Source organism: Ceratotherium simum, chromosome 14 (genome assembly GCF_057802395.1).
Source record: "Ceratotherium simum simum isolate JZ-2026a chromosome 14, ASM5780239v1, whole genome shotgun sequence".
Taxonomy (NCBI): Eukaryota; Metazoa; Chordata; class Mammalia; order Perissodactyla; family Rhinocerotidae; genus Ceratotherium; species Ceratotherium simum.
The window spans coordinates 24,395,225-24,420,888 of NC_141913.1; the positions used below are offsets into that span (position 1 = coordinate 24,395,225).

At 39.2% G+C, this 25,664-nt stretch overlaps 1 protein-coding gene across 1 annotated transcript in view; it reads left to right on the forward strand.

Annotated features, from left to right (window-relative positions):
- The window catches only part of ASXL3 (ASXL transcriptional regulator 3), a 129,155-nt gene extending 114,298 nt beyond the window's left edge, over positions 1 to 14,857 (forward strand). The window contains exons 10-11 of the mRNA XM_087439117.1: positions 1,595 to 3,551; positions 6,575 to 14,857. Coding sequence (XP_087295243.1) covers positions 1,595 to 3,551; positions 6,575 to 10,285 — 5,668 coding nt within the window. The 3' untranslated portion in view covers positions 10,286 to 14,857. The remainder of the gene's footprint in view (positions 1 to 1,594; positions 3,552 to 6,574) is intronic.
- The last annotated feature ends 10,807 nt before the right edge of the window (positions 14,858 to 25,664 follow it).

Here is a 25,664-nt window from a genome sequence, read left to right on the forward strand (position 1 = left end):
TGTTTGTATGCTAACTCAGAATTGCAGGAGTTGGTCTGTTGATTTGCGGTCTAGATTTCTGGAGGTCAGGATTTTCCTTTGTTTGGTATGTGGTGTGCTGTGAGCATCTTCCTTCTATGACTTACACTGTCTTAAATCTATTTCCATGAAAATAATAAAATACTGACATAGACATATTTTATACAGTGCTGTTTTGCATACAAGATTTATATATATATGTATATTTATATATATCGTTATTAACCACTTAGCAGAAGTTCGGCTGCCAGTGGATAGATTCTGTATCTTCTACACCTTACTTCTTATCAGTGGTACCTCTGCTTAACCTAGCCTCAAGGGACCTTATTTCTAGCTGATTATTCTGCTTTAAATTTATCTGTAGTTATTCTGCTCCGCTCAGTATAGTATAGTTATAAATTGTAGCTTTGTTTGAACTCATCTTAGGGAAAGTTGAAAGAAAAGAGACTAATTATGAAGGAAATATCTTCTTTTTAGAGCCTTCTGAATTTTAGTAAAGAAGGCAATGGTCAAATACCCAAAAAGTGTATTCAATTTTATTTCCCTTTCATTTTGAGGATTTAATTTAAGTAAAAGGTAAGTGGATTTCACTGAGGTATTTTCTTGTACTGATACTGTTTTAGCTGTATTTCTTCACTCAAATGCATTTCTTTCTCTGGAAATGTTCTCTCTCCTGCTTATCTTTGTAATTGCCTGTACTCTAATTTAACTGCATGTAGAACAGCATATTTCTCTACCATCTGATGCTGATTTTGTAACTTAGTATGACAAGAAGTAGTGATTTACAATATCTTTCATTGTAATTCTGATTAACTTTGTTTTATGACTTAAACATTAGGCTGGATTATTTCTTGATATTCTTTACTGTCTTTTATGGAATATCTTTACGGTAAGAAATCTGCATGAAAGAATTTAAAAGTCTTGCCTCACACAAATGTAATCTAGTAGAATCAATTTTGATGATCCCAAATATGTTTTGTTATTCTTTAGTGAAATTTCCATATTGTCTTAGGTTAGACACTTAGATACAAATAAGGTGATTGAGTAACACCTCTTACGTTGGTTTAAGAGAACTTAATCTTTGGTAGTCATTTTAATTTCAAGATTTTACAACATAGCCATCTTCTGTTCATTTTAATTATTTGGTTATGTTGCACTCTCTGAAGACTATGTAGTTTTCTATTATAAGGACATCTTTCTACTTTCTGACTTTAAAAATTTTAGATCTTACACATTCTTTTGCTTTTCTCCCCATATTTTCTAATCTTTTGTAGTATGTAATTTTCTTATTCCTTTTACTAACTTACTTGGTAAGGTTCATATCTCCTTGCTTACAGAGTAAAAACCTATACCTTTCTTAACCAGAAGTAGAGTTTAATTTAGTTATGATTATAAAAGCAGTAGAAAAACTAAGTCATCATAAACTAGTTTATATAAATTAAGCATGTTACTTAGTGACTATAAAATTTATTTGATGCATTTAATTCTATTGAATATTATACTTGTGACAGATCCAAGTTGTACCTTTCATGTTTTGTGGTTGAACAGTAATTTAATGTTCCTAATTTCTTTTCAGGTTAGGCATGTCAAGAGAGGAATCGGTGAAGCTCACTTCTGGACCAAACAATGATGGAGCTGAAAGTGGTTCCTCATGTGGGACCTCTGGCCTTCCAGGTCTTTCTGCACAGACTCACTTGGAAGAACAACAGCCAAAAAGCATGAAAAGTCCAACTTCTCCAGAGCCTGATTTCTGTGCTACGCTTTGCCCTATGGTAGATATGGGTAAGGATGTAATGGCAGAATCAGAATCAGAAGATATCTTGATCCCTGAAGAATCTGTGATTCAGGAGGAAATTGCAGAAGAGGTCGAGACTAGTATCTGTGAATGCCAGGATGAAAATCATAAGACAATACCTGAATTTTCTGAGGAGTCTGAAAGTCCAGCCAACTCTCATGAAGAGCCCCAAATAGTACCTCCTGAAGATAACTTGGAATCCTGTGTTATGATGAATGATGTTTTAGAAACTTTGCCTCATATTGAAGTTAAGGTGGAAGAGAAATTAGAATCTCCCCAGGAAGAAATGTCGGTTGTTATTGATCAACTAGAAGTCTGTGACTCTCTTGTTCCTTCCATTTCATCTGTGACTCACGTCAGTGACACAGAACATAAGGAGCCAGAAACGTCAATAGAGACCAATTCTCCGAAAATAAAAATAGGGTCCTCTTCTTTAGACGGCCAATTTCCAAATGAAGGAATTGCTGTGGATATGGAGCTACAGAGTGATCCTGATGAACAGCTTTCTGAAAATGCTTGCGTCTCTGAAACGTCATTCTCTTCTGAGAGCCCAGAGGGAGGCTGTACCAGTCTGACGTCCCCAGGAGGGGAAACCCAGTCTACTTCAGAAGAATCATGTACTCCAGCCTCCCTTGAGACAACATTCTGTTCTGAGGTGTCTAGCACTGAAAATGCAGACAGATATAATCAGAGAAATCCCACTGATGAAAACCTTCATGCATCTTTGATGTCAGAAATTTCTCCAATATCCACTTCACCTGAAATATCAGAAGCATCTCTGATGTCCAATTTACCTTTAACATCAGAAGCATCCCCGGTATCAAATTTACCTTTGACATCAGAAACATCACCCATGTCTGATTTACCTTTGACCTCAGAAACTTCTTCAGTCTCTTCCATGCTTCTTACATCTGAAGCCACTTTTATCTCCAGTTTGCCACTTCCTTCAGAAACATCTCCAATTTCTAATTCTTCCATGAATGAGAGAATGATGCGTCAACAAAGAAGGTCACCTTCTATATCCGAAGAACCACTGTCACCACAGAAAGATGAAGCTTCTGCCCTTGCCAAACCCCTGGGTGAGAGCCTTATTTCTCAGCAGAAGACCCTCTCTAGTACTCCTGAACCCATCAAAATGGGTTCTTCTTCCATTGCTCCTGAAGCATTTCCATCTGAAGAATTGCACAATAAGACCCTGAGCCAGCAGCCTTGTAAATCACGTATTGAAACTGAGAATCCCTATCCTGCTTTGATTCCAGAACTTCCTCCTACAGAAATGATAAAAGTTAAAAATCATAATGTCCTGCAAAGAACAGAAAAGAAAGGAGTGTCTTCACCATTAGAATTATCTGTCTTTTCTGAAGAAACAGAGAGTAAGGGAAATGAGCTTACGTCACCTAAATTACAGGACAAGCAATATGTCTCATCAGTGGATAAGGCCTCATTTTCAGAAGGCTCTAAAAATAAAACACATAAGCAAGGGAGCTCACAGAATCGGTTGGAGACCTCGCATACTTCCAAGTTGTCAGACCCCTCCAAGTCACCTGATGGGATAAGAAATGAAAGTAGAGAATCCGAGATATCAAAGAGGAAAACTGCAGAGCAGCACAGCTTTGGAATCTGTAAGGAAAAGAGGGCTAGGATAGAAGATGATCAGTCAACCCGGAACATATCATCTAGCAGCCCACCAGAGAAAGAACAGCCTCCAAGAGAGGAACCCAGGGTTCCACCTCTCAAGGTACAGTATTAAAAAAAAAAAAAAAAAAAAGGCAATTCCATAGATAGGCTTTTCCTATTTAGATTCTTATATTTTATTTTATTTTATTTTTTAAATTTTTATTTATTTGTTTTTCCCCTAAAGCCCCAGGCGATAGTTGTATGTCATAGCTGCACATTCTTCTAGCTGCTGCATGTGGGACGCGGCCCCAGCATGGCCGGAGAAGCAGTGCGTCTGTGCACGCCTGGGATCCGAACCCGGGCAGCCTGCATCGGAGCGCACGCACTTAACTGCTAAGCCACGGGGCCGGCCCTAGATTCTTATATTTTAAAAAGTAAAGGAGGTTTTCTTCCTTCCAGGTTTTATGTAGCAGTTTATAATCTAATACTGGTAGCACCAGTTTAATATGAAATGATTATTTTTAAGACTGGGTATTGAGTTCATATGATAAGTTACGTGTATATATTTAGACCTTAGCATTTAAGGTAAAAAGAAGTGAGAGGGGAGAACAGGGCCTGGAGGAGCTCACAGGCCGCTGAAATACAGGATCTTTGGGAGATTCCAAGGTGTAGGACAGAGGTGTACCTAAACTTGGGAAAACTTGAAAAATAATTTAGTGTCCTATAAAAGTTTACTAAGACTAGAGAGAAAAGTAGTCAGAAGTCAGAGGCATGCACTAAAGAGTTGAAAGTGTATATTTTTCACTCATCCATTTTTCTAACAAACGCTGAACACCACCATTGCCTAGCAGAGAGCACCTGGCTTCTGGAAGAGCCTCATTAAATATTTTTTGAATACATCAATGAAATTGCTTTGTAAACCTTGAGGGAAAATGCTGTAGATATTTAGGTATACAAATCCTATTTTTTTATTTCCAGGATTGTAAATAGGTATTTAACTTCACAAAATAATAAAGCCTGTAGACAAACATTCCTATTTATATATTTTCTTTTGATCCCAGGTGGATTTTAACTCTCAGAAAACAAACCTTTTATATAAATTGGCTCTGCCTAAGTAAACTGAGAACTAAAGTTAATTCAAAAGAAGCTCTCTATTTAATAAAAAAAATTATGCCCACTATAATTTATATTTATTTGATGCTTTTTATCTCTGTCCATTTATGTTGTCCTACAATTAAATGGATTATTCCATCATAGGATTGATCTGGAATTATAAACCTACTCAAGCTTCTTCATCTCTTTTTGCCTTTATTTTGCTCTGCTCTGACATCTACTTTTTGCCTGTGATTCATGATCTCCATAAGGTTGACTTTAAGAGTGTGGTTGTAGTTATTCTATTTAGTAAAGCAGTCCCTACTCAACAAGATTCTAGAGATGTAAAAGATGAACAGTAAGCTCCAATTAAAATCCTGCTATGCATTTTAATTTCTGAAGCAAAGGAAAGAAAAATATTATAAGCATGCTTTTCATAGGAAATATTTTTAAACATACTAGTCTAATTTTTTTTGGTCTAAAGCTTATTTTCAAAGTGAGATAACGCTTTATGTAATGATAGATAGATACTACAAGTATATTTGATGTTTATTTGGCCTTGAGCTCTTGCTTACGTATACCTAGGCTTCATTTTTTAAATGTTTTAAATTGTTTAAACTAAGGGAAACATTTAAAAGGAAAAATGGAATCCCCTCTCTAAATTCATCTTTTCTTTGGAGCCTTTGGATTAGAAGAGAGACATTACAAGTTTGCAAATGAGAAATGAAATAGCTCAGGAAGACAATTCCATCTACCAGGGTTCCAAAGCATACTTCCAAATTGATATGATCTTATAGTATGTGTAAAGTGTTTATAATATAAATATACATATGTTAAGAAGAGAGAGAGAAGTTTTCTAGGAAAAGCTTTTTCTGGAGGGGAGGAAAAGGAAGCATAGTACATGTTAGCAGCACTGAATGAGGAGTCTGAAGACTCTGTCACTCACTAGCTATGTGACCCCAGGGCAGTCTACTTTACCTCCCTAGCTCAGTTTTTTCAAATGTAAAACGAGGGGGGTTAGCTAGATCTCTTTCAGCTCTACAAATCTATGGCTCCAAGAATGTTCTTAGTGACTACAGCATCACAGGCATTGCTATGGGATGTTGGTTGTTAGGTCTGGTGCCTCATGAATTTGTTGATATCTGCCAGTGTCTTAATTAGCGTGAGTAGGTGAACAGTGTGGATTGGGACATTTATGAAATTCAGCAAATTGTGGATTACCAATATCAAAAGAAACTGCCCAACCCATTCTTTCTTTTAGAGGCAGAAAACCAGAGTTGCCCTTGCTTTCATGAACACATAATGATAATAAAATCCCTTTAGAAAGCAGAGCACTCTCACAAATATAGTCTTATTCCATTTTATAAGAGCTCTGTGAAGGAAATAGACCAGAAATAACTAGTCTCATTTTACGACTGAGTTTACAAACTCTTATTGTGTGCTTATTATATATGTGTAAGACAGAGTGCTAGGTGGTATGGGAGTACATAAAACCATAGAGTCTCTGGCTCAGCCAGGTTATTGGAGAAACTGAAGTACACAGTCATTTGCCTAGGATCACAAAGTTTCTTTGAGTAAAGCCAGGGTGAGAATTCTAGTCTCCTGGCCTCTTGGCTGGGCCTTTTTTCTTTGTGTCAAATTAAGACTGATAAACTCCAATAGAATTAAGGTCCCAGTTTTTCATGCCAGCAAGGAAGATAATTTAAAAGCTAACTATCTCTAAGTCTTTTTAGCTAACCTTATTTTAAGAAGCATGGATTTTGTTTCCATTCATATGAGGCATTAAGAAGATGTTTCATTCCCATGCCAAATGAAGTCACTGGTTGATGTTTTTATAGGTAAAAAAACAGAGATAAAAAAATTTAATTTTCACATTTATGCTGCATTTATTGTTGCTTTATACCCTAAAGGCCCATTCAGGGATTTAGGTGTAGTTCATGACACACTGCGAGAGAAGGCAGCTACTCTCCTCCCTTGCATTATCGTGTTCCACATGCCTCCTCTGTGATTATGTACCAAGTGCTTTATCTCTCCATTCTCCCCTTCCTGTAGATCCAGCTTTCCAAAATTGGGCCACCTTTTATCATCAAGAGCCAACCAGTCTCCAAACCAGAGTCTCGAGCATCCCCCAGCACATCCGTCAGTGGTGGGAGGAACACAGGAGCCAGGACCCTCGCGGATATCAAGGCCCGAGCCCAGCAAGCAAGGGCCCAACGAGAGGCGGCGGCTGCGGCTGCTGTGGCCGCCGCTGCGAGCATCGTCTCCGGAGCCATGGGGAGCCCAGGAGAGGGTGGAAAGGCGAGAACCCTGGCGCACATCAAAGAACAGACAAAGGCGAAGCTCTTTGCAAAGCATCAAGCCAGAGCCCACCTCTTCCAGAACTCTAAAGAGACCCGGTTGCCTCCGCTTGGCTCAAAGGAAGGGCCTCCAAGCTTAGAAGTCTCTTCTACTCCTGAAACAAAAATCGAAGGTTCAACTGGTGTCATTATTGTCAATCCAAACTGTAGATCTCCTACCAACAAGTCTGCGCACCTCCGGGAGACCACCACTGTATTACAGCAGTCTCTTAACCCGATGAAACTTCCAGAAACTGCCACTGACTTATCTGTGCACAGTTCTGATGAAAATATACCTGTGTCACATTTATCTGAGAAAATTGTTTCATCTACCTCTTCTGAAAATAGCAGTGTGCCCATGCTTTTTAATAAAAATTCTGTCCCTGTGTCTGTTTGCAGCACTGCTGTGTCGGGAGCAATTAAAGAACATCCCTTTGTGAGTTCTGTTGATAAATCCTCTGTTCTAATGTCTGTTGACAGTGCAAACACTACAATTTCTGCTTGTAATATAAGCATGTTAAAAACCATCCAGGGAACTGACACTCCATGCATAGCCATTATACCAAAATGTATTGAAAGCACTCCTCTTCCCACCACTGCAGAGGACTCCAGCTTATCGAGCTCCATGGATGACAAGCAGTTGCTAATATCAAGCAGCAGTGCTAGTAACTTAGTGTCCAGTCAGTACACCTCTGTGCCAACTCCCTCCGTTGGAAATAATTTGCCAAACCATCTCTCCACTAGCTCGGTCTTGATTCCCCCAACGGGAATTAACAACAGATTTCCTTCTGAGAAGATAGCCATGCCTGGGAGTGAAGAACAGGCCACCGTATCCATGGGTACCACTGTGAGAGCAGCCCTCAGCTGCAGGGATTCAGTAGCAGTCACAGACACTCTGGTTGCACGCCCACCTGTCGCAATGTTTACTGGAAGCATGCTAACAATAAACTCTTATGAGAGTGCTCCCAAGTTAAGTGTTGAAAGCTTGGACAAAAATTCAGGGCCTCGAAACAGGGCAGACAATTCTGGGAAACCTCAGCAACCTCCAGGGGGCTTTGCACCAGCAGCCATAAACAGATCAATTCCGTGTAAAGTCATCGTTGACCACAGCACCACGCTGACCTCCACTTTGTCTCTGACTGTCTCCATTGAAAGTGCAGAAGCCAACTTGGACCTCCAGAGCAGATCAGTGAGGACAGAAGCATCCATACAGCCCATGGCATGTCCTCAGGTGTCTGTTATTAGCAGGCCTGAGCCAGTTGCAAATGAAGGCGTAGATCATGGTTCTAGTTTCATCGCTGGTTCTGCAGCAAAACAAGACTGTAAAACGATTCAGGCTGCCAGCACAGGTCTCCGAGAAGTACCCCTTGTTGTTCCAGATAAATTAAATGAGGTGACTGCTCCTAGTAGTGGCTTTGCTGAGCAGGCACGTGGCCCCACCACTTTCAAAAGTGAAGCAGACACAACCTGTAGCAATCAATATAACTCAAACAACCGGATTTGCTGGAATGATGACGGGATGAGGAGCACGGGCCAGCCTCTGGTTAGTCACTCTGGTTCAAGTAAACAGAAAGACTATCTAGAGCAGGGCTGTCCAAAGGCTATCAAAACGGAACACGCCAGCTACTCGCACATGTCGGAACTTCACCCCAGGAATCTCATAACAAGTGTCTCTCTCCCTGTGAAGTCTGAACCTCATGAAGTGGACAAGGGCTTTAGAATGGACACTGAAGACTTCCCTGGCCCTGAGCTGCCTCCTCCGGCCGCAGAGGCAGCCCCTAGTATGCAACAGGCACCGAACGTGAAGGCTCCCACCTCTGGTCCCATGGAAGAGGCGATTTCTTTGCCTACAGACACCCTGAAAAGAGTTCCCAGTGCAGGGAGCTCAAGCTGTCGTCTCTCGTCTGTGGAGGCTAACAATCCCCTGGTGACACAGTTACTACAGGGTAACCTGCCTTTGGAAAAAGTGTTGCCGCAGCCCAGATTGGGAGCCAAGCTCGAAATTAACAGGCTTCCTCTGCCTCTTCAAACTACCTCAGTGGGTAAATCAGCACCAGAGAGGAGCATTGTCGAAATGCCGTCCAGCTCTCCCAATCCTGACGGGAAGGGCTACTTGGCAGGGACTCTTGCACCACTGCAAATGAGAAAGCGAGAGAACCACCCCAAAAAGAGAGTAGCCAGGACTGTGGGCGAACACACTCAAGTTAAATGTGAGCCAGGGAAATTGTTGGGGGACCCAGATGTGAAAGGGGTGCCTTGTGTCATCAACTCAGGCGTGAATCAGCTGGGACACAGCCAGCCTTTTAAGCAAGAGTGGCTGAACAAGCACCCCATGCAGACCAGAATTGTTCACAGCCCTGAGGTCAAGCAGCAGAAGCGGCTGCTCCCCTCCTGTAGCTTCCAGCAGAACCTATTTCACGTGGACAAGAATGGCGGCTTCCACCCCGACGCTGGTACCTCACACAGACAGCAGTTTTACCAAATGCCTATGGCTGCCAGAGGCCCCATGCCTACTGCAGCTCTGTTACAGGCCCCTGCCAAGCCTCCAGTGGGCTGTAATGCATTTGCCTTCAGTCGGCATCTTGAACAAAAGGGATTGGGAGAAGCTGGCCTTTCTTCTGCACCTCACCAGCTAAGGTTAGCCAACATGTTATCCCCCAGCATGTCCGTTAAAGAAGGTGATGACACAGGAGGGGCTGCACGTGCGATGCCAAACAAAGCACTGGTGCATCCCCCACCCCCTCCACCCCCACCCCCTCCACCCTTGGCGTTGCCCCCGCCTCCCCCCCCACCACCTCCGCTACCTCCACCTCTTCCTAATGCAGAAGTCCCATCCGATCAGAAACAACCACCAGTTACCATGGAAACCACTAAGAGACTTAGTTGGCCACAGTCCACGGGCATATGTAGCAATATAAAACCGGAACCTCTTTCTTTTGAGGAGGGTTTAAGCAGCAGCTGTGAACTGGGCATGAAACAAGTTTCCTATGACCAGAATGAAATGAAAGAACAGTTAAAAGCATTTGCGCTAAAAAATGCAGATTTCTCTTCCTATTTGCTTTCTGAGCCACAAAAGCCTTTTGCCCAATTAGCTGCTCAGAAAATGCAGGTGCAGCAACAACAGCAGCTCTGTGGAAATTATCCAACAATACACTTTGGGAGCACGAGCTTCAAAAGGGCAGCCTCGGCAATTGAAAAGTCCATTGGGATTTTGGGAAGTGGCTCCGGTGCTGCCACAGGGCTGCCTGGTCAGAACGCTCCGATGCCCGTTCAGAACTTTGCCGACAGCAGCAACAAGGATGAATTGGAACTGAAATGCTCTTGCCGGCTGAAAGCCATGATTGTGTGCAAAGGCTGCGGGGCCTTCTGCCATGACGACTGCATAGGGCCTTCGAAACTCTGTGTAGCTTGCCTGGTTGTGCGATAAGAGCTGAATGAAAGATGCAGTATCCCTTTTCAACACGGAAAAGCCAACGGCGCCAGCAACAACAAATTGGATAACTCAGTGGTTTATATCGTGCTAATTTATTTTACTTTGGAACAGATTATTGTTTCTCTATGGGATTATTATTTTCTTGCCTTTCTCGGAAAGGGGAGATTGCATCCCACCTGAGTGGCTCTGCAGCACGTCTTTGGCGTAGTTAGTTGCCGTTCCCAGCTTTGGAAAATTTCTGTCCGTGTGTACACAGGGCACTACCCCGTTTGCTTTTTTAAAGTCCAGGTGTAGATAGGAAAAGGACATTTTAAATTACTTAATACTAAGCAGAAATGCAGAAGTAGAGAATGGTAAACACGATTTAAGGTGGTTATGCATCCTTCTGTAGAGTCACCATTACGGCAGGGGTTTGCACAGTGGACTCTCTGGACCTACTGTCACCACAGTGATTAAGTCATTTGGAAAGGGGAATCTGATTTAAATGTGTGATTCCTTGTGTTTACTCATATCACAAAAGATCCATTAAAGGAGGTGTGTGGTTAATGAACTCCACTGTCCTTATTCTCTTTCCTCCCTTTTTACTCTTTGCAGAGACTGGGGGACTATCTGGATCTGCCTTGGACGCTGTACGCACTGTAGTGAAATGTCTTATACCTGAAATTGCAGTGTGGGCCACATCCCCACTCATCTGCCTCGAGCCCTTTGACACCTGGTGCCGTAAGATCAGTTGGCCCACAGAGAGCCATAGGCCCAGAGGAATTCAGAGCTTCACGTGTGGCTTTTAAGAATACGTATGAAAAAAATGCCCTAAAATTCAAACCAAACAAATAAAACGCTGTGTATGCAAACACATATAAACGGGTTGATAATGTAAATATTAGTCCATTCTGTTCACTCTAATGCAATTACTAGATATTAAAATTTGGGGGAAAATAATTGTAGCCCTTTATTGATGACACCAGTGCATTCGGGCTTCTGACTTTGCGGAAACTGGCCACCTCTTTTTTAAAGTGTCATTGGTGATAAAAGGGACTGCAGAAGGCTGGAGTGTTGGCATTTTTCTGAACAATCTTTTTCTCATGATTCGCAATCTATATAATTAACAGTTGACTCTGAAATAGCCCTTATTTTAAAAATTGTTCCAGGTATTGCATGTGTTGGTTTTTTCCCCTCAGGTGAGTTCAGTACATTCTTCATATTTGGGGGAGTGGAACTGCTTTTGAAAAAGGGATACTGCATCGTACAGATATCGTCAGTGTTTATCGAGTAAAGTCTGAGTGTTGAGTATTTGAGCTACATTCCATATACTTTGGCCACCCTCATGTCAGAGAGCAGCTGTAGTTCAGGAGGCTCTGTTCCCTAAAGCAAGTTCAAAAGCACATGTACATTGTGGGAAGATGAAAGACAACAAAAACTACGCCCATTTAACTTCAGATTACAGAGCACAAAATGTGGAGTGCCATTAACCCGTTGATTGACTGTGGCTGTAGAATCAAAAAAAAAAACATGGGGGAAAAGTCATCCGTATCCAGGGTAAGAATGACAGATCTTTTCGCATGGGATCATCCTAATCAATGTAAACTTTTGACATTCCCTTAAAATACGTTTTAAAAATAACTGGAATGAGGCGAAATTACATTCCTGGGGCAAAAAAAAAAAAATTGTGATTTTTTTTATAGTAATTAAGCACGGTATATGTTGTTATTTTCTCCATATTTATTATTGTGATGTTGCCAAATTTCGTTAGCTGATAGAGACGTCATTTTTGTTAACAAATTGCTGATAGTGAAAGATACTTGATCTTGAAAAGAAAGAAAAGCAAAGAAGGGCCTGCCTCTGTGGCCGCGATGCGGTGCTTCTGTACTGTCACTTCTGTTTTTCATATTAAAATTAACAAAAATAACGACTGAGAAAATTAGCAGTGCACTTAACCAGCCCTTCCCGAGGAATGCAGCATAAGTTCCAGAGGATCCTAAGTTCACTCTGCGCCCAGTGTGTTTGGGTGGCATCCTCGTCAGTGGTGTCTCTATGGTCTGCTTTGCTCTGATATTGTCTTGGTTCAGAAGAGCATGCTCTACTCTCACAGAGGGGCACCCCTAAAATACAGACGCTTGCGTGCCAACTCCTTCCAAATTCGGTTGCCGCTCTACCAGTGTCAGATACTGTCTACACCAGCAGATTCAAAACTACCATATCAGTAACTGACACAGTGTTGAAAGAACCTCCAGTCTACAAAACCTTTGCACTCTGTATATGAGGTCCAGTTGGGGCTGATGTGACGCTGAGCTCATTGTCAGTTCCATCGTTGTGGAATACTGCCTACAAATTACTGGGAATAAAGAAAAGTGTCCTTCTGTAGATTTTGATTTTTCACAGAATAGGTTTGGAGAATCACTTGTTGATCATGCATGGATTCTACCACCCAGGTCCAAAGAGCATAATTTTTCTCTGCCCTTGCTCTTTATTGCCCCCGTTCAAATTCCTAGTATTTGCCTATGGTTTATATTACTGAAAAAATTAATATCTTTGGGTTAAAAAATAATGGAAAGAAATTTAGAAGTAAAATGTAGGTCAGATGTTTTACAAGTGTCCATTTAATATATATACAAAAGCCAGTATATTTGGATTAGACGAGTAGTACGTTCTTAGTTTTCTGATTTCCACAGGTGTCTACCTATGTGCAAATGGAGTATGTTATTTACTACATGGTTATTGTGGTGTAATGTGCAAATTGTAGTGTGTGCATTATCCTGATTATTGGACACTATGCTATCCCTATCAGGAATAGAACTTGCACATGTAACGTAATTTTTTTTTTTTTTTTTTTTTTTATCACAAAGGATGTTATTTCCCTAAGTAGCACTTTTGGAGCAGGGGAAGGAAGGAAACTGCTATTCCCTAATCCTCCTCCTATATGATATGCATATGCCTGAGGTGTATAAAGACATTTAGGTAGTTAATGGGCATGTTAATAAGAACATTCTGATGCAAATTCATTTTCAAAATGAAAATATTTTTCCTTCCCCAAAGTGAGGATAGCAGAAATGTTGGTGAACTGAGCACCATAGTTATATATAATATTTCCTTGCTAAGGTCTAGTTTGAAGAAAAAACTTGAAAACAAACCTATGAGGTTGAGCCTGGTTGCTATAAAGACTGTGGTGGTATGTGTTTCTGGGATGAGCTCTAGATGGTTTAGTTGACTGCTAGACCTTGGATATTCTTACTCCTTCAAAATAAACATACGAAAACAAGCTGGTGCATATATGGTGCTTCATAACGCAGTCGAGAGTAAGAGTCCGTGATGCTGCAGCCCCGTTTCCTTTACAAACACTCGCACAATTTCAAAGGAGGAAGTTACTGTGGCCTTGGCTTCCCAGTCCCTCCTTGGTCTGGCGAAGTCCTTGGTTACAGAAGTTGAAGCCCAGCATAGGGTTGCATCGTCCCTCTGGTGTGGAGACCGAGTGCCGCACCAGCGCCTGGTGGGAACGAGCCTGCCGAATGCGCAGAGCCCAGAGTCACTGTCCGTCTGTGTTTCTAGAGAACAATGTGAAGAGTCCTAGAAAAGGAACTCATCAGACTGTCAGGGGCCTAAGTAGCCAAAATGTCACTGAATATAAAAATCTTGTCGTCTTCAGTCCTCATGCTTCGTCACTGTAAAGCAAACAAAAAGCGTTTTTACTATAATTTAAAGGAGCTGCTTTTTTATAGCACATACTATTTCGCTTTGTACTATATTTGATAGTCGCAGAAGAATTTAGGCTGTAGAAGAACTTTGTTGTATTTGTACTGTTCATGAATGTTTCAAAGGAAGTGCTTTACTTGGTTGCCATAATTTTCCTGTACTGCTGTATTTTCCCCCCTGCTTCCTGGAAACCTGATCTGATTCATATTTTCAGTACAGCTTTCTTTTTTAATGTGTGTTTGTGTGTAATTTTTTTTTTTTTTTTGGTCAGTATTCTGAATGTTTACATCTGTTTGACATTAGCCATTGAATGCCTTTTTTTTAAAGGCGGTATTACTCCTACGGTGTAACAGCAAAATGTGAAATCAACCCAAACATAACACGCATGACAAAGGCAGAGTGGGGGCGAAGGCCCTGGACCTACATAGACGTTTTCTATCAGCATACAGAAAAGTAAAACCCTCCTTCAGTCCTCTACCAAAGAATATATTATTCCCACAGGAAAAACTCCGAAAAGGTGTGTAAAATCCTCAGAAGGGGGAGCAGTTGATTCAGTAAGACTGCTACAATTTAATACTGTTATGCTTGCTTTGATACCTGACTAAATGTGACTGAGTGCAACAAGCATTTAAAAAATTTTTAGACAGTGTTTTGTTTAGAATTCAGGGATCATGCATTCTTTAATGGTGCTGTTTGTTTTTTATTTCTTCTTTTCTACAAAGAAAAAAAAAACGTTGCCTACAAAAGTGACTGCTCACGATACCATAAGTTAAATGAAATGAAATGTTTGTCTCTTCATGTTTCTCTGTTCTTCCCTTTCTCAAGGTAACAATTTGGGTTTCAATATTAAAATATTCTGGAGAAAATAAAGAAATTCAACATTAAATAATTGTCATTTTAAATTTTTTATGAAATGAGGTAGTTAATGTATATACATGAACTGTACTAATAAATACTTTGAAAATTTTAATTAAAAAATTTATAGGGAAAACTTAAACCGTATGCTGTTAAATTATCTGCCCTTTTTTTTGGTATGATGAATTGTCAGCATACAATTATACCTCTTTTTAAAACAGGAAAAAACAAAACTGGAATCTTTGAAATTAACTGTATCTGCTATGCTTGTCATTTAAAAATATATTTGGATCTTGTTTTCATAAAGGTCTTGTTAATTATACAAAAAGACATTCAGGTCAAACAAATTGTTACTACCATATTTAATTTTAACTTTCAAAATGAATTAACTTTAAAAATTCTTTTTTAAAAGAATTTCTCTGGTTAATTTTTTTCTCTTGCATTAAATATTACAGCTAGAGCTATTTGAACAAAACGCTGTGAACCATTAGAACAAAATTGCCTGTTATATTTACATTGGTTAAAAAAATATGCATATCTTTACAGTAAGATGAATTGGAAAGCATTAAACATAATTGGCTGTTAAATCTAAGTTCAACTGTTTTCATCTACATGGAAAATGCTGTCTTTAGCCACCAGATGGCGAAAGAGGATGTTTACTTTCGGAGGAAAAAAAGCAAAACATGTTTCTTCCTCCTCCAAAAACTAGATTAAATGATTGTAAGAGTAAAAGACCAACTTATCCAGGTAAGTCAGTGGAAGATAGACTTAATGTTTAAAGTTCAGAGCACACACAGTTATCCAGTGATACGCAGGCAATAAAAATTGGAGTAATCCAACATCACAGTTAATCTGGAAGTCAAAATTGAGCAATGAACCTAGTTCTCTTCCCTACAGAAACTTTTATCCAAGTTGTCAATACAATTAATTACCGTACTCTCACTAATTGGAGGAAGGTCGCTTGATTTACAAAGCAAAAATTGAATTTTTTGCCATTTTATTTAAAATAGTTTTATTTCAAGCTTTTCAGCTGTATTAAATATCTCATCACTATAAGTAAAGCTGATATTTTAGCAATTTTGAACAATCCTGCAAGGCATTGACCAATCCAAATGGATGGTAGACAAATGAAAAGAGATGGCCCTATTACAAAAAACCAATCAAGATTGGCTAAGTATCAATTCTGTGAACAAAGGAGCTTTCTGAGTCTGCTTTTATCAATATTTAGAATTTATACTTAGTATATCTGTTGCATCTATGGGAGTTTGAGGTACTTAGGCTAACATTTTCATTTACAATCTCTTTTTTTTAAAGAAATCGTTTAGAGATGGTTTAAAGGTGAGCTCTAACCCAAACGCAATGAAATGTCCAGGAGTTTCCCCGTTTTGCTTTTTCCAAGCACACTGTTCAGTGGACACTCCCCATAAATAGCAACTTGGCCAAAGGGCAGGAACCAGCTGCTTTAACAATCTCCTGGACGCTTGAGGTCACATAAGATCCATCTCATTTTCTGTGGGCTTATCACATAGACTTTATTACTTATCATAACCTTGTAAATTGAAAATAGGTTTTACCTTTGATCCAAACTTATATCTCTGGTTTCAAATTATGGTTTTCTTTCAAGAAAACACTGTATTCCAAATCCTCCTTCTTCAATGATGAGGGAACATGGAGGGCCTTCAGAGGAGTGCGGGCCTATGGTTTTATTTTCCTTGACTCATTTGTCTTGCAGCATGCGGTTCTGGGATACTGTAATATATTCCAGACAGAGGAAAGCGTGGTTTGCCTCAGTGACTTTGGGAACAACGTGAGCTTCTCCAGGATGTTCTCTCTCTATGTTGAAACCGCAACATATATGCGTGTCCATTTATTTAGAAATAAAAAACATGATTTCTTTAATATAAAATTCTTTTGCCAATCAGTTTAAATATCAAAATGAGGAATCAAGAGGCTTTTCTCCCTGATGGCTTCTAAGCCGAAACCACTGCCACATTTTCTACCTCTTCTTCCTTTAACATGGGGGCTCAATGTAGATTTTTTTTCATGCTACGCATTGTTTGGTAAAATAATCTTTATACCTCCAGGGGAAAAAAAAGCTGTGGGAAATGAGTTGACACCTTAAAAGGAAACGTTTAACAATTCCAAACAGTTTTTGAAACTAGAGTAGGACTCTATGGATAATTTATTACCTCTAATCTTCAAACACCTAATTTCCGCACTGCCGGAGGGCCAGTTCAGAGCCTGTTGCACATTTTTGACCATGAGAGGGACAGTGTGAGATTGGTAGCAGTTCGTTTCTTTCTTTCTTTTTTTTTTTTTTTTCACATTTTGACATTGGAAAGTTTCTTTTTTGGAAACTTTTTTGTCCAAATAGCTTTGCTTGAGGAAAAATTGGGAATAATCAAGGACACTACCCTTTACAATGCCAGTTTTTAAATTTTGATTCTCTCAGTACTAAATCATTTCCAAGTCTTTAGCCTCCATGATCTGCATATGAAGGAGATGAGTTCTCTTCATATAAATAAGCTTTTAAGGATTTAACTGTATACTACGCTAAATATGGCAATTTCCCAGAGTTGTTCCAAAAAGGCAGATTGTCTTTATTAAAAAATAATAATAGATAACACATGTGAAGTGCTATAGACCGAATGCTGTAAAGCATTTCATGGGTATTAATTTTCACATTTATCCTTAGAAAAATCCTATTAGGTAGGCACTGTTATTATATCCATGTAATAAATGAGGAACCTGAGGCTTAGAAAGTTGAAAGAAAAGAATAGACAGGTAAGATCTGGGGTATGAAAGAAGTTTTCTCAGACACCAAAGCCCATCCTGTTATTTGCTACAGGATGCAGTGGCTGTTACTACTAGGTACTGGGGATTCTGAGAAAAATTGGAGGGTCCCGAACCTTGAAAAAAATTACAGGCTAGTGGGAAAGATGATAAAATAATTTTAATGTGACGAGGTGTACAAGGTGCAGTGGGCAGAGAACAAAAAAACAGCTAGGATTGCCACTGGATGAGAGTGTAACCTGCAGAGGAGCATCTGTTGCCCGCACCTGACGTAGTTTCAGGGCAGTCCCACTGGAGAGAGGGCACACTCTTCTTCCCTGTCAGCATCCCTATCATTTCTCTTCAGTGGGGCTCATCAATAAAGACACGGTCCTTCCTGATGATGATATCTGCAAAGTATGTTGTCCTTTACGTATTTCAGAGCTCTGTCTCCAAGACCTTCTTTCATGGATCTAGGAATTTATTTAAATGTTGGTAATGTTGATCCTTGATTTTGTGAAAGTTAACAACATACTCAAGTGACGTTTGTGGTGCCCGATGTCCTCGGTGGTCATTGACTTTTCAATAGTTTTTAAAATTAACACATATTCCTATGTTAAGAAGTCAAATAATATTGCAGAGACTATAGCAAAAACTAGCAGTGCCCTGATATAAATTGCAATGTGGGCTATTCATTATTTTTTAAGGGAGAAGACATTGCTTCTGACTATTCATGTAATTCGGTAGGGTTCAGATAAGAAAAGAAAGAGCAAGTCCTGCACATGCGAGTTGCAGGTCTGAATTGAAGTCAGGGAACTCAAGAGGCCCTCGTCCAGTACTTTTGAGAAATAAAAGCTTCCCACTTTGCTGGTGATCACAAGAGGGAAACATTTTGGCCATTGGAGAGAATGGAAGAGCATAGAAGAGGCAGCCAACAGATAACACCAGGATATATAATGCCAGAGATAAACTTCACCTGTATCATTATGTTTCCAACCAAACCTTGACTGGTCAAATGAATCCTACTGCTCCATTCCAGCCTGGGAACTGGGAACATGAATGATCACTGTTACCACACAGAGAAGCCAGTTGGGTAGCACCCAGTGGCCTCTGCCCCCCTGTCTGTTACCATGTCCCAGCTGTTGGGTTATTCGCATTCCTATTTAGTGTCTGACTCACCATCTCCCCCACAGGACAAAGCCATCTTTTATCACCTCTTACTGATAAATATTTCTCTTAAAGCCAGCTGGCAAGTTAATATTTTAAGTATTTTATTAAGTAATTATTTGAAGATGTGTCAAACTCATAATAAATTTATTTATAAGGTTAAATTGTGTGAGAAATTGCATTTTGCTATTTCCAGAAAAAGATGCTTTAAGTTCCCTTTCTACTTAAGGAGAGTGTGTCGTCTCACTGCATATATGCAGAGTTTACTCCTTGACTCTCAATATTTGTAAGGGGATTCTAACAATTAGGGCACTTTAGGTGCCAAAATTCATCCAACATTCCACCAGCAAACATTTTTTTGATGACCACTTCTATGCAAGGTTCTGTGTTACTGGTGACTTGATTCTTCAAGAAAAAGAAAGTTTCCAAACATAGTGTGTTGTGCTTCAGCATTGTACCATGAAACACTGGCATGAGATGGAAGGAATTTTCTCATAAAATGCCATTCAACCGTTCCTTCCGAGGAAACAACCTATTTCCCAGAACTGGGCTATGGATGGGAGGAATAACTAAGGGAATGGAAGTTTTGGAAAGATAAATCTCCTTTGAATCATAATTTAATTTCTTGACTACTTTATCTAGGTTCAGAGTCAAAATATTTAGGCAATACAGTATGAGAAGCAAAATACTTTTCTGTATCTTCTACTGGAGGAATTATACTTGCTCACTTAAAACAGAAAAATAAAAAGAAAGAAAAACTCCTTTTCACGGAGGATGGTTTGTCACCAAATTTGGCTCATCTGGAGAAAACAGCACAGATGGCCTGCTGTGCTTCAGGATTCTGGTTTTGTGTCCTGCGTACTTCACCGGAGAAGGTAAATCTGCATCTGCTCACTTCACTTCGGGTTGCACTATTGTAGTCATAGGTACCAATGTGCATTAACACTCTTTTGTCACTAGACCTTAGCAGGAAAACGAATGTTATTTTCTAGCTAAATTAGAGATTATTTTTCCTATAGTTCTACATTCAAATTAATGAGAGGATGCTTAAAAAATACCTTTGCAAGCTTAATAAAATTTGGGGTGACTTGACTTAGCTCTTTGGCCGAGATTTAGTAAATCATTTTTCTTTTTTTTTTTTTAAGTGAATATCAAACTAATTTATCAGAAAGGAAAAACTGGGCTCTGCAATTGGCTATTCTTATACATGGTCATTTATTAAAATATTGTCATGGGATATTTCTGTGTATAATTTGCCTGTGAGGATGGATATTTAAAATGCACTTCAGCACATAGATTTGACCTGTTCTTATAGTTTGCAGTTGGCTCATGTAAATATTACCAAGAATGAATGATAACTTTAATAATGGGAAATCTGATTTCCTGACCCATAGTTCTGCAAATAGATTTATGCAAATCTGAAGAGGTTAGCTCCTGCATGGGAAGAAAATGTCTCCCTGGACTGTGCACAATATGGATTTCTACATTCCTTTTTGATCATTTCCTGAGTTATAGTTTATAGCTAATAGAGAACTACCATTCTTTTAGTGAGCCTTATATATGTAAATTATCGACCACAGCATACCTACTGAAGACCAGGTATAGTAACTCATCTATTTTGGCATCTTTAGCAGCTTCTATCATACATAACATAGGATAGTTCATTCATGCACACAACAGTGTTTATATTGTTGGCTTTCTCTGTGCCAGGCTCTGTCATGGCTGCTATAAGTACCACAATGAAGAAATAGTCAAAAATCCCTGAGTTTTTATTCTCGTGGAGGGAGACAGGTGACAAAGAGTTAAGACAACATATATATCACATTTGAAAATGAAAAGTGCTATGAAGGAAAATCAAACATGGTGAGGGCATAGTGTGGAGGTTGTACTGGGAAGGCCTCACTGGGAAAGTGCTATGGACTGAATTGTGTCCCCACCCCCCCAAATGCATATGTTGAAGCCCTAATGCGCTAATGTGGCTATATTTGGAGATAAGGCCTATAGAGTAATTAAGGCTAAATGAGGTCATAAAGGTGAGGCCCCAATACTACAGGATTAGTATTCTTATAAGAAAAGATACCAGAGTGCTCTTGCTCACTGTCTGTCTCTCTATCTCTCTCAATCTGGCATGTAAGGACATCGTGAGAAGGCGACATCTACAAACCAGGAAGAGAGGCCTCACTAAAACCAAATCGGCCGACAACTTGATCTTGGGATTCCCAGTCTCCAGAACTGTGAGAAAATAAATTTCTGTTGTTTAAGCTGCCCAGTCATTGGTATTTTGTTGTGGTTGCCCATGCTAATACAGGTCACATTTGAGTAGAGAAGTAAAGAAGGTGTGAGGGTGCAGAAGCATGCCGAGTGAACATCTGATGGAGAGGCCTTCAGAGTAAGGGCAAAAGCACATGTAAGACGTTGGGTCTCAGTATGCTGTGGTCAATAATTTACATAAAATTATCTCTAATTCTCAGAATGGCCCTCTAAGAAGTTGTGGCTCTTACACAAGGCAAAGTAATGAACTTTCTAGGCCTTCCATTTCCCAAAGCTCTTGCATGACTATTGGAATCAGCTATTTCCAAAGGCCCAACTTGAGGAGAAAGTGTAACTTTCCCAGTCAATGATTAAAATCAATTATTTTTCCTTTGCCCTTGTTATTAGACTTCTAATAAAAAGTTGGATTATTTATTCACCAAGCAAGATATGAAAAGGGCCTCATGTATCATTTCATCCAGGGCCTTGCCTGCTTTATGAGCTAAGAACGTGGTATGACCCCGATTTTCAGATGAGGAAAGTAAGAGTCAAACGTACTAAGTCACCTGGAAAGTACCCTCTGTCTCCAAAGGCCGTGCCCTTTATAAACCATGCAGTTCTAGGTACATGTCAGCATGCATGAACTGCTCCAGAATTAGCAGCTATGTGACAGCCCCCTTCTATCTGTGAGTAGCTGTAAATTTTAAGGAAGCTGTCAGCAGATATGTTTTTGTCTGATGGAGCATTTTATTACATTTTTTTCAAAACCTCCAAACGATGTATACACCACTAAATGCAAAAGCTTTAAAATAAAATCAAACAAACAAATAAATCCAAGGTATGCCTCTCAATAAACTCTATGATGTATAATAGCATTAGCTCTGAAGTATTCTCTTGCCGTTGTAAGTAGCATGGAGAAGAGACAAACCAGAAACAATGCAAGAATTCTTTAACAAGCTGGGAAGAAACTTCATCTGTCTACCTATAGTCTGACAGAGCACCAAAGCTGAATGAACCCAGGTCATAGCAACAGAAAGACTTGTCTCAATTCAGATTTTGATGTTGACAAACAACGTAACCTGGGTTAATTTACTTAACCCATCTGAATCTTTGAACTTATTCATAAATTTGGAATTATGGTAACCTAGCAAGATTGTTGTGAGGGATAACAATACATGTAAACCATTTAGCATAATGTTTGTTGCATATTACACTCTCTATAAATGATCTCTTATATTCAAGGAGATATATTCTTTTTTTTTTTTTTAATTTTTTGTTTATTGCAGTAACATTGGTTTATGACATTGTAAAAATTTCAGGTGTACATCATTGTACTTCTATTTCTGCATAGATTACATCATGTTCACCACCAAAATACTAATTACAACCCATCACCACACACATGTACCGAATTATCCCTTTCACCCTCCTCCCTCCCCCCTTCCCCTCTGGTAACCACCAATCCAATCTCTGTCCCTATGTGTTTGTTTATTGTTGTTATTATCTACTACTTAATGAAGGAAATCATACGGTATTTGACCTTCTCCCTCTGACTTACTTCACTTTGCATTATACCCTCACTGTCCATCCATGTTGTCACAAATGGCTGGATTTCATCGTTTCTTATGGCTGAGTAGTATTCCATTGTGTATATATACCACATCTTCTTTATCCATTAGTCCCTTGATGGGCACTTAGGTTGCTTCCAAGTCTTGGCTATTGTGAATAACGCTGTAATGAACACAGGGGTGCATGTACCTTTACAAATTGGTGTTTTCAAGTTCTTTGGATAAATACCCAACAGTGGAATAGCTGGATCATATGGTAGTTCTATCCTTGATTTTTTGAGGAATCTCCATACTGTTTTCCATAGTGGCTGCACCAGTTTGCACTCCCACCAGCAGTGTATGAGAGTTCCCTTCTCTCCACATCCTCTCCAACACATGTTGTTTCCTGTCTTGTTAATTATAGCCATTCTGACAGGCATGAGGTGATAGATCATTGTAGTTTTGATTTGCATTTCCCTGATAGTTAGTGATTTTGAACATCTTTTCATGTGTCTGTTGGCCATCTGTATATCTTCTTTGGAGAAATCTCTGTTCAGGTCTTTTGCCCATTTTTTAATTGGGTTGGTAGATTTTTTGTTGTTGAGATGCATGAGTTCTTTATATATTTTGGAGATTAAGCCCTTATCAGAAGTATGGTTTGCAAATATCTTCTCCCAATTGTTAGGTTGTCTTTTCGTTTTGTTGATGGTATCCTTTGCTGTGCAGAAGCTTTTTAGTTTGATGTAGTCCCATTTGTTTATTTTTTCTATTGTTTCTCTTGCCCGGTCAGATGTGGTGTTTGAAAAGATGTTGCTAAGACCGATGTCGAAGAGCGTACTGCCTATGTTTTCTTCTAGAAGTTTCACAGTTTCAGGTCTTACATTCAAGTCTTTAATCCATTTGGAGTTAATTTTTGTGTATGGTGTAAGGTAAGGGTCTACTTTCATTTTTTTGCATGTGGCTATCCAGTTTCCCCAACACCATTTGTTGAAGAGACTTTCTTTTCCCCATTGTATGTTCTTGGCTCCTTTGTCAAAGATTAGCTGTCCATAGATGTGTGGGTTTATTTCTGGGCTTTTGATTCTATTCCATTGATCTGTGTGTCTGTTTTTGTGCCAGTACCATGCTGTTTTGGTTACTATAGCTTTGTAGCATATTTTGAAATCAGGGAGTGTGATACCTCTAGCTTTGTTCTTTTTTCTCAGGATTCCTTTAGCTATGCGGGGTCTTTTGTTGTTCCATATAAATTTTAGGATTCTTGTTCTATTTCTGTGAAAAATGTTGTTGGAACTTTGATAGGGATTGCATTGAATCTATAGATGGCTTTAGGAAGTATGGACATCTTAACTATGTTAATTCTTCCAATCCAAGAGCACGGAATATCTTCCCATTTCTTTGTGTCTTCTTCAATTTCTTTCAGAAATGTTTTATAGTTTTTGGTGTACAGCTCTTTCACCTCTTTGGTTAAGTTTCTTCCTAGGTATTTTATTCTTTTTGTTGCAATTGTAAATGGGATGGTATTCTTAATTTCTCTTTCTGCTACTTCGTTGCTAGTGTACAGAAATGCAACTGATTTTTGTATGTTGATTTTGTATCCTGCAACTTTACCGTATTCGTTTATTACTTCTAAAAGTTTTCTGGTGGATTCTTTAAGGTTTTCTATATATAAAATCATGTCATCTGCAAATAGTGAGAGTTTGACTTCTTCCTTTCCAGTTTGGATCCCTTTTATTTCTTTCTCTTGCCTGATTGCTCTGGCTAGGACTTCCAGTACTATGTTAAATAGGAGTGGTGACAGTGGGCATCCTTGTCTGGTTCCTGTTCTTAGAGGGATGGCTTTCAGTTTTTCACCATTGAGGATGATATTAGCTGTGGGTTTCTCATATATGGTCTTTATTATATTGAGATACTTTCCTTCTATACCCATTTTATTCAGAGTTTTTATCATAAATGGATGCTGTATCTTGTCAAATGCTTTCTCTGCATCTATTGAGATGATCATGTGATTTTTATTCTTCATTTTAGTAATGTGGCATATTACGTTGATTGATTTGCGAATGTTAAACCATCCCTGCATCCCTGGAATAAATCCCACTTGATCATGGTGTATAATCTTTTTAACATATTGTTGTATGCGATTTGCTAGTATTTTGTTGAGGATTTTTGCATCGATGTTCATCAGTGATATTGGCCTGTAGTTTTCTTTTTTTGTGTTGTCCTTGTCTGGTTTTGGTATCAGGGTAATGTCGGCTTCGTAGAATGAGTTAGGGAGCTTCCCCCCCTCCTCGATTTTTTGGAAGAGTTTGAGAAGGATAGGTATTAAGTCTTCTTTGAACGTTTGGTAGAATTCACCAGGGAAGCCGTCTGGTCCTGGACTTTTATTTTTGGGGAGGTTTGTGATTACTGTTTCAATCTCCTTACTGGTGATTGGTCTATTCAAATTCTCTACTTCTTCTTGATCCAGTTTTGGAAGGTTGTATGATTCTAAGAATTTATTCATTTCTTCCAGATTGTTGAATTGGTTGGCATATAGCTTTTCATAGTATTCTCTTGTAATCTTTTGTATTTCCAAGGTGTCTGTTGTAACCTCTCCTCTTTCATTTCTGATTTTACTTATTTGTGCCTTCTCTCTTTTTTTCTTGGTGAGTCTAGCTAAAGATTTGTCAATTTTGTTGACCTTTTCAAAGAACCAGCTCTTGGTTTTATTAATTTTTTCTATTGTTTTTTTGGTCTCTATTTCAATTATTTCGGCTCTGATTTTTATTATTTCCCTTCTTCTACTGATTTTGGGCTTGGTTTGTTCTTCTTTTTCCAGTTCCTTTAGGTGCATTGTTAGATTGTTTATTTGAGATTTTTCTTGTTTGTTGAGATAGGCCTGTGTCGCTATAAACTTCCCTCTTAGACCCGCTTTTGCTGTATCCCATATATTCTGGCATGTCGTATTTTCATTTTCATTTGTCTCCAGGTATTTTTTGATTTCTTCTTTGATTTCTTCGTTAACCCAGTCATTGTTCAGTAGCATTTTGTTTAATCTCCACGTATTTGTGGCTTTTCTGATTTTCTTCCTATAGTTGATTTCTAGTTTCATACCGTTG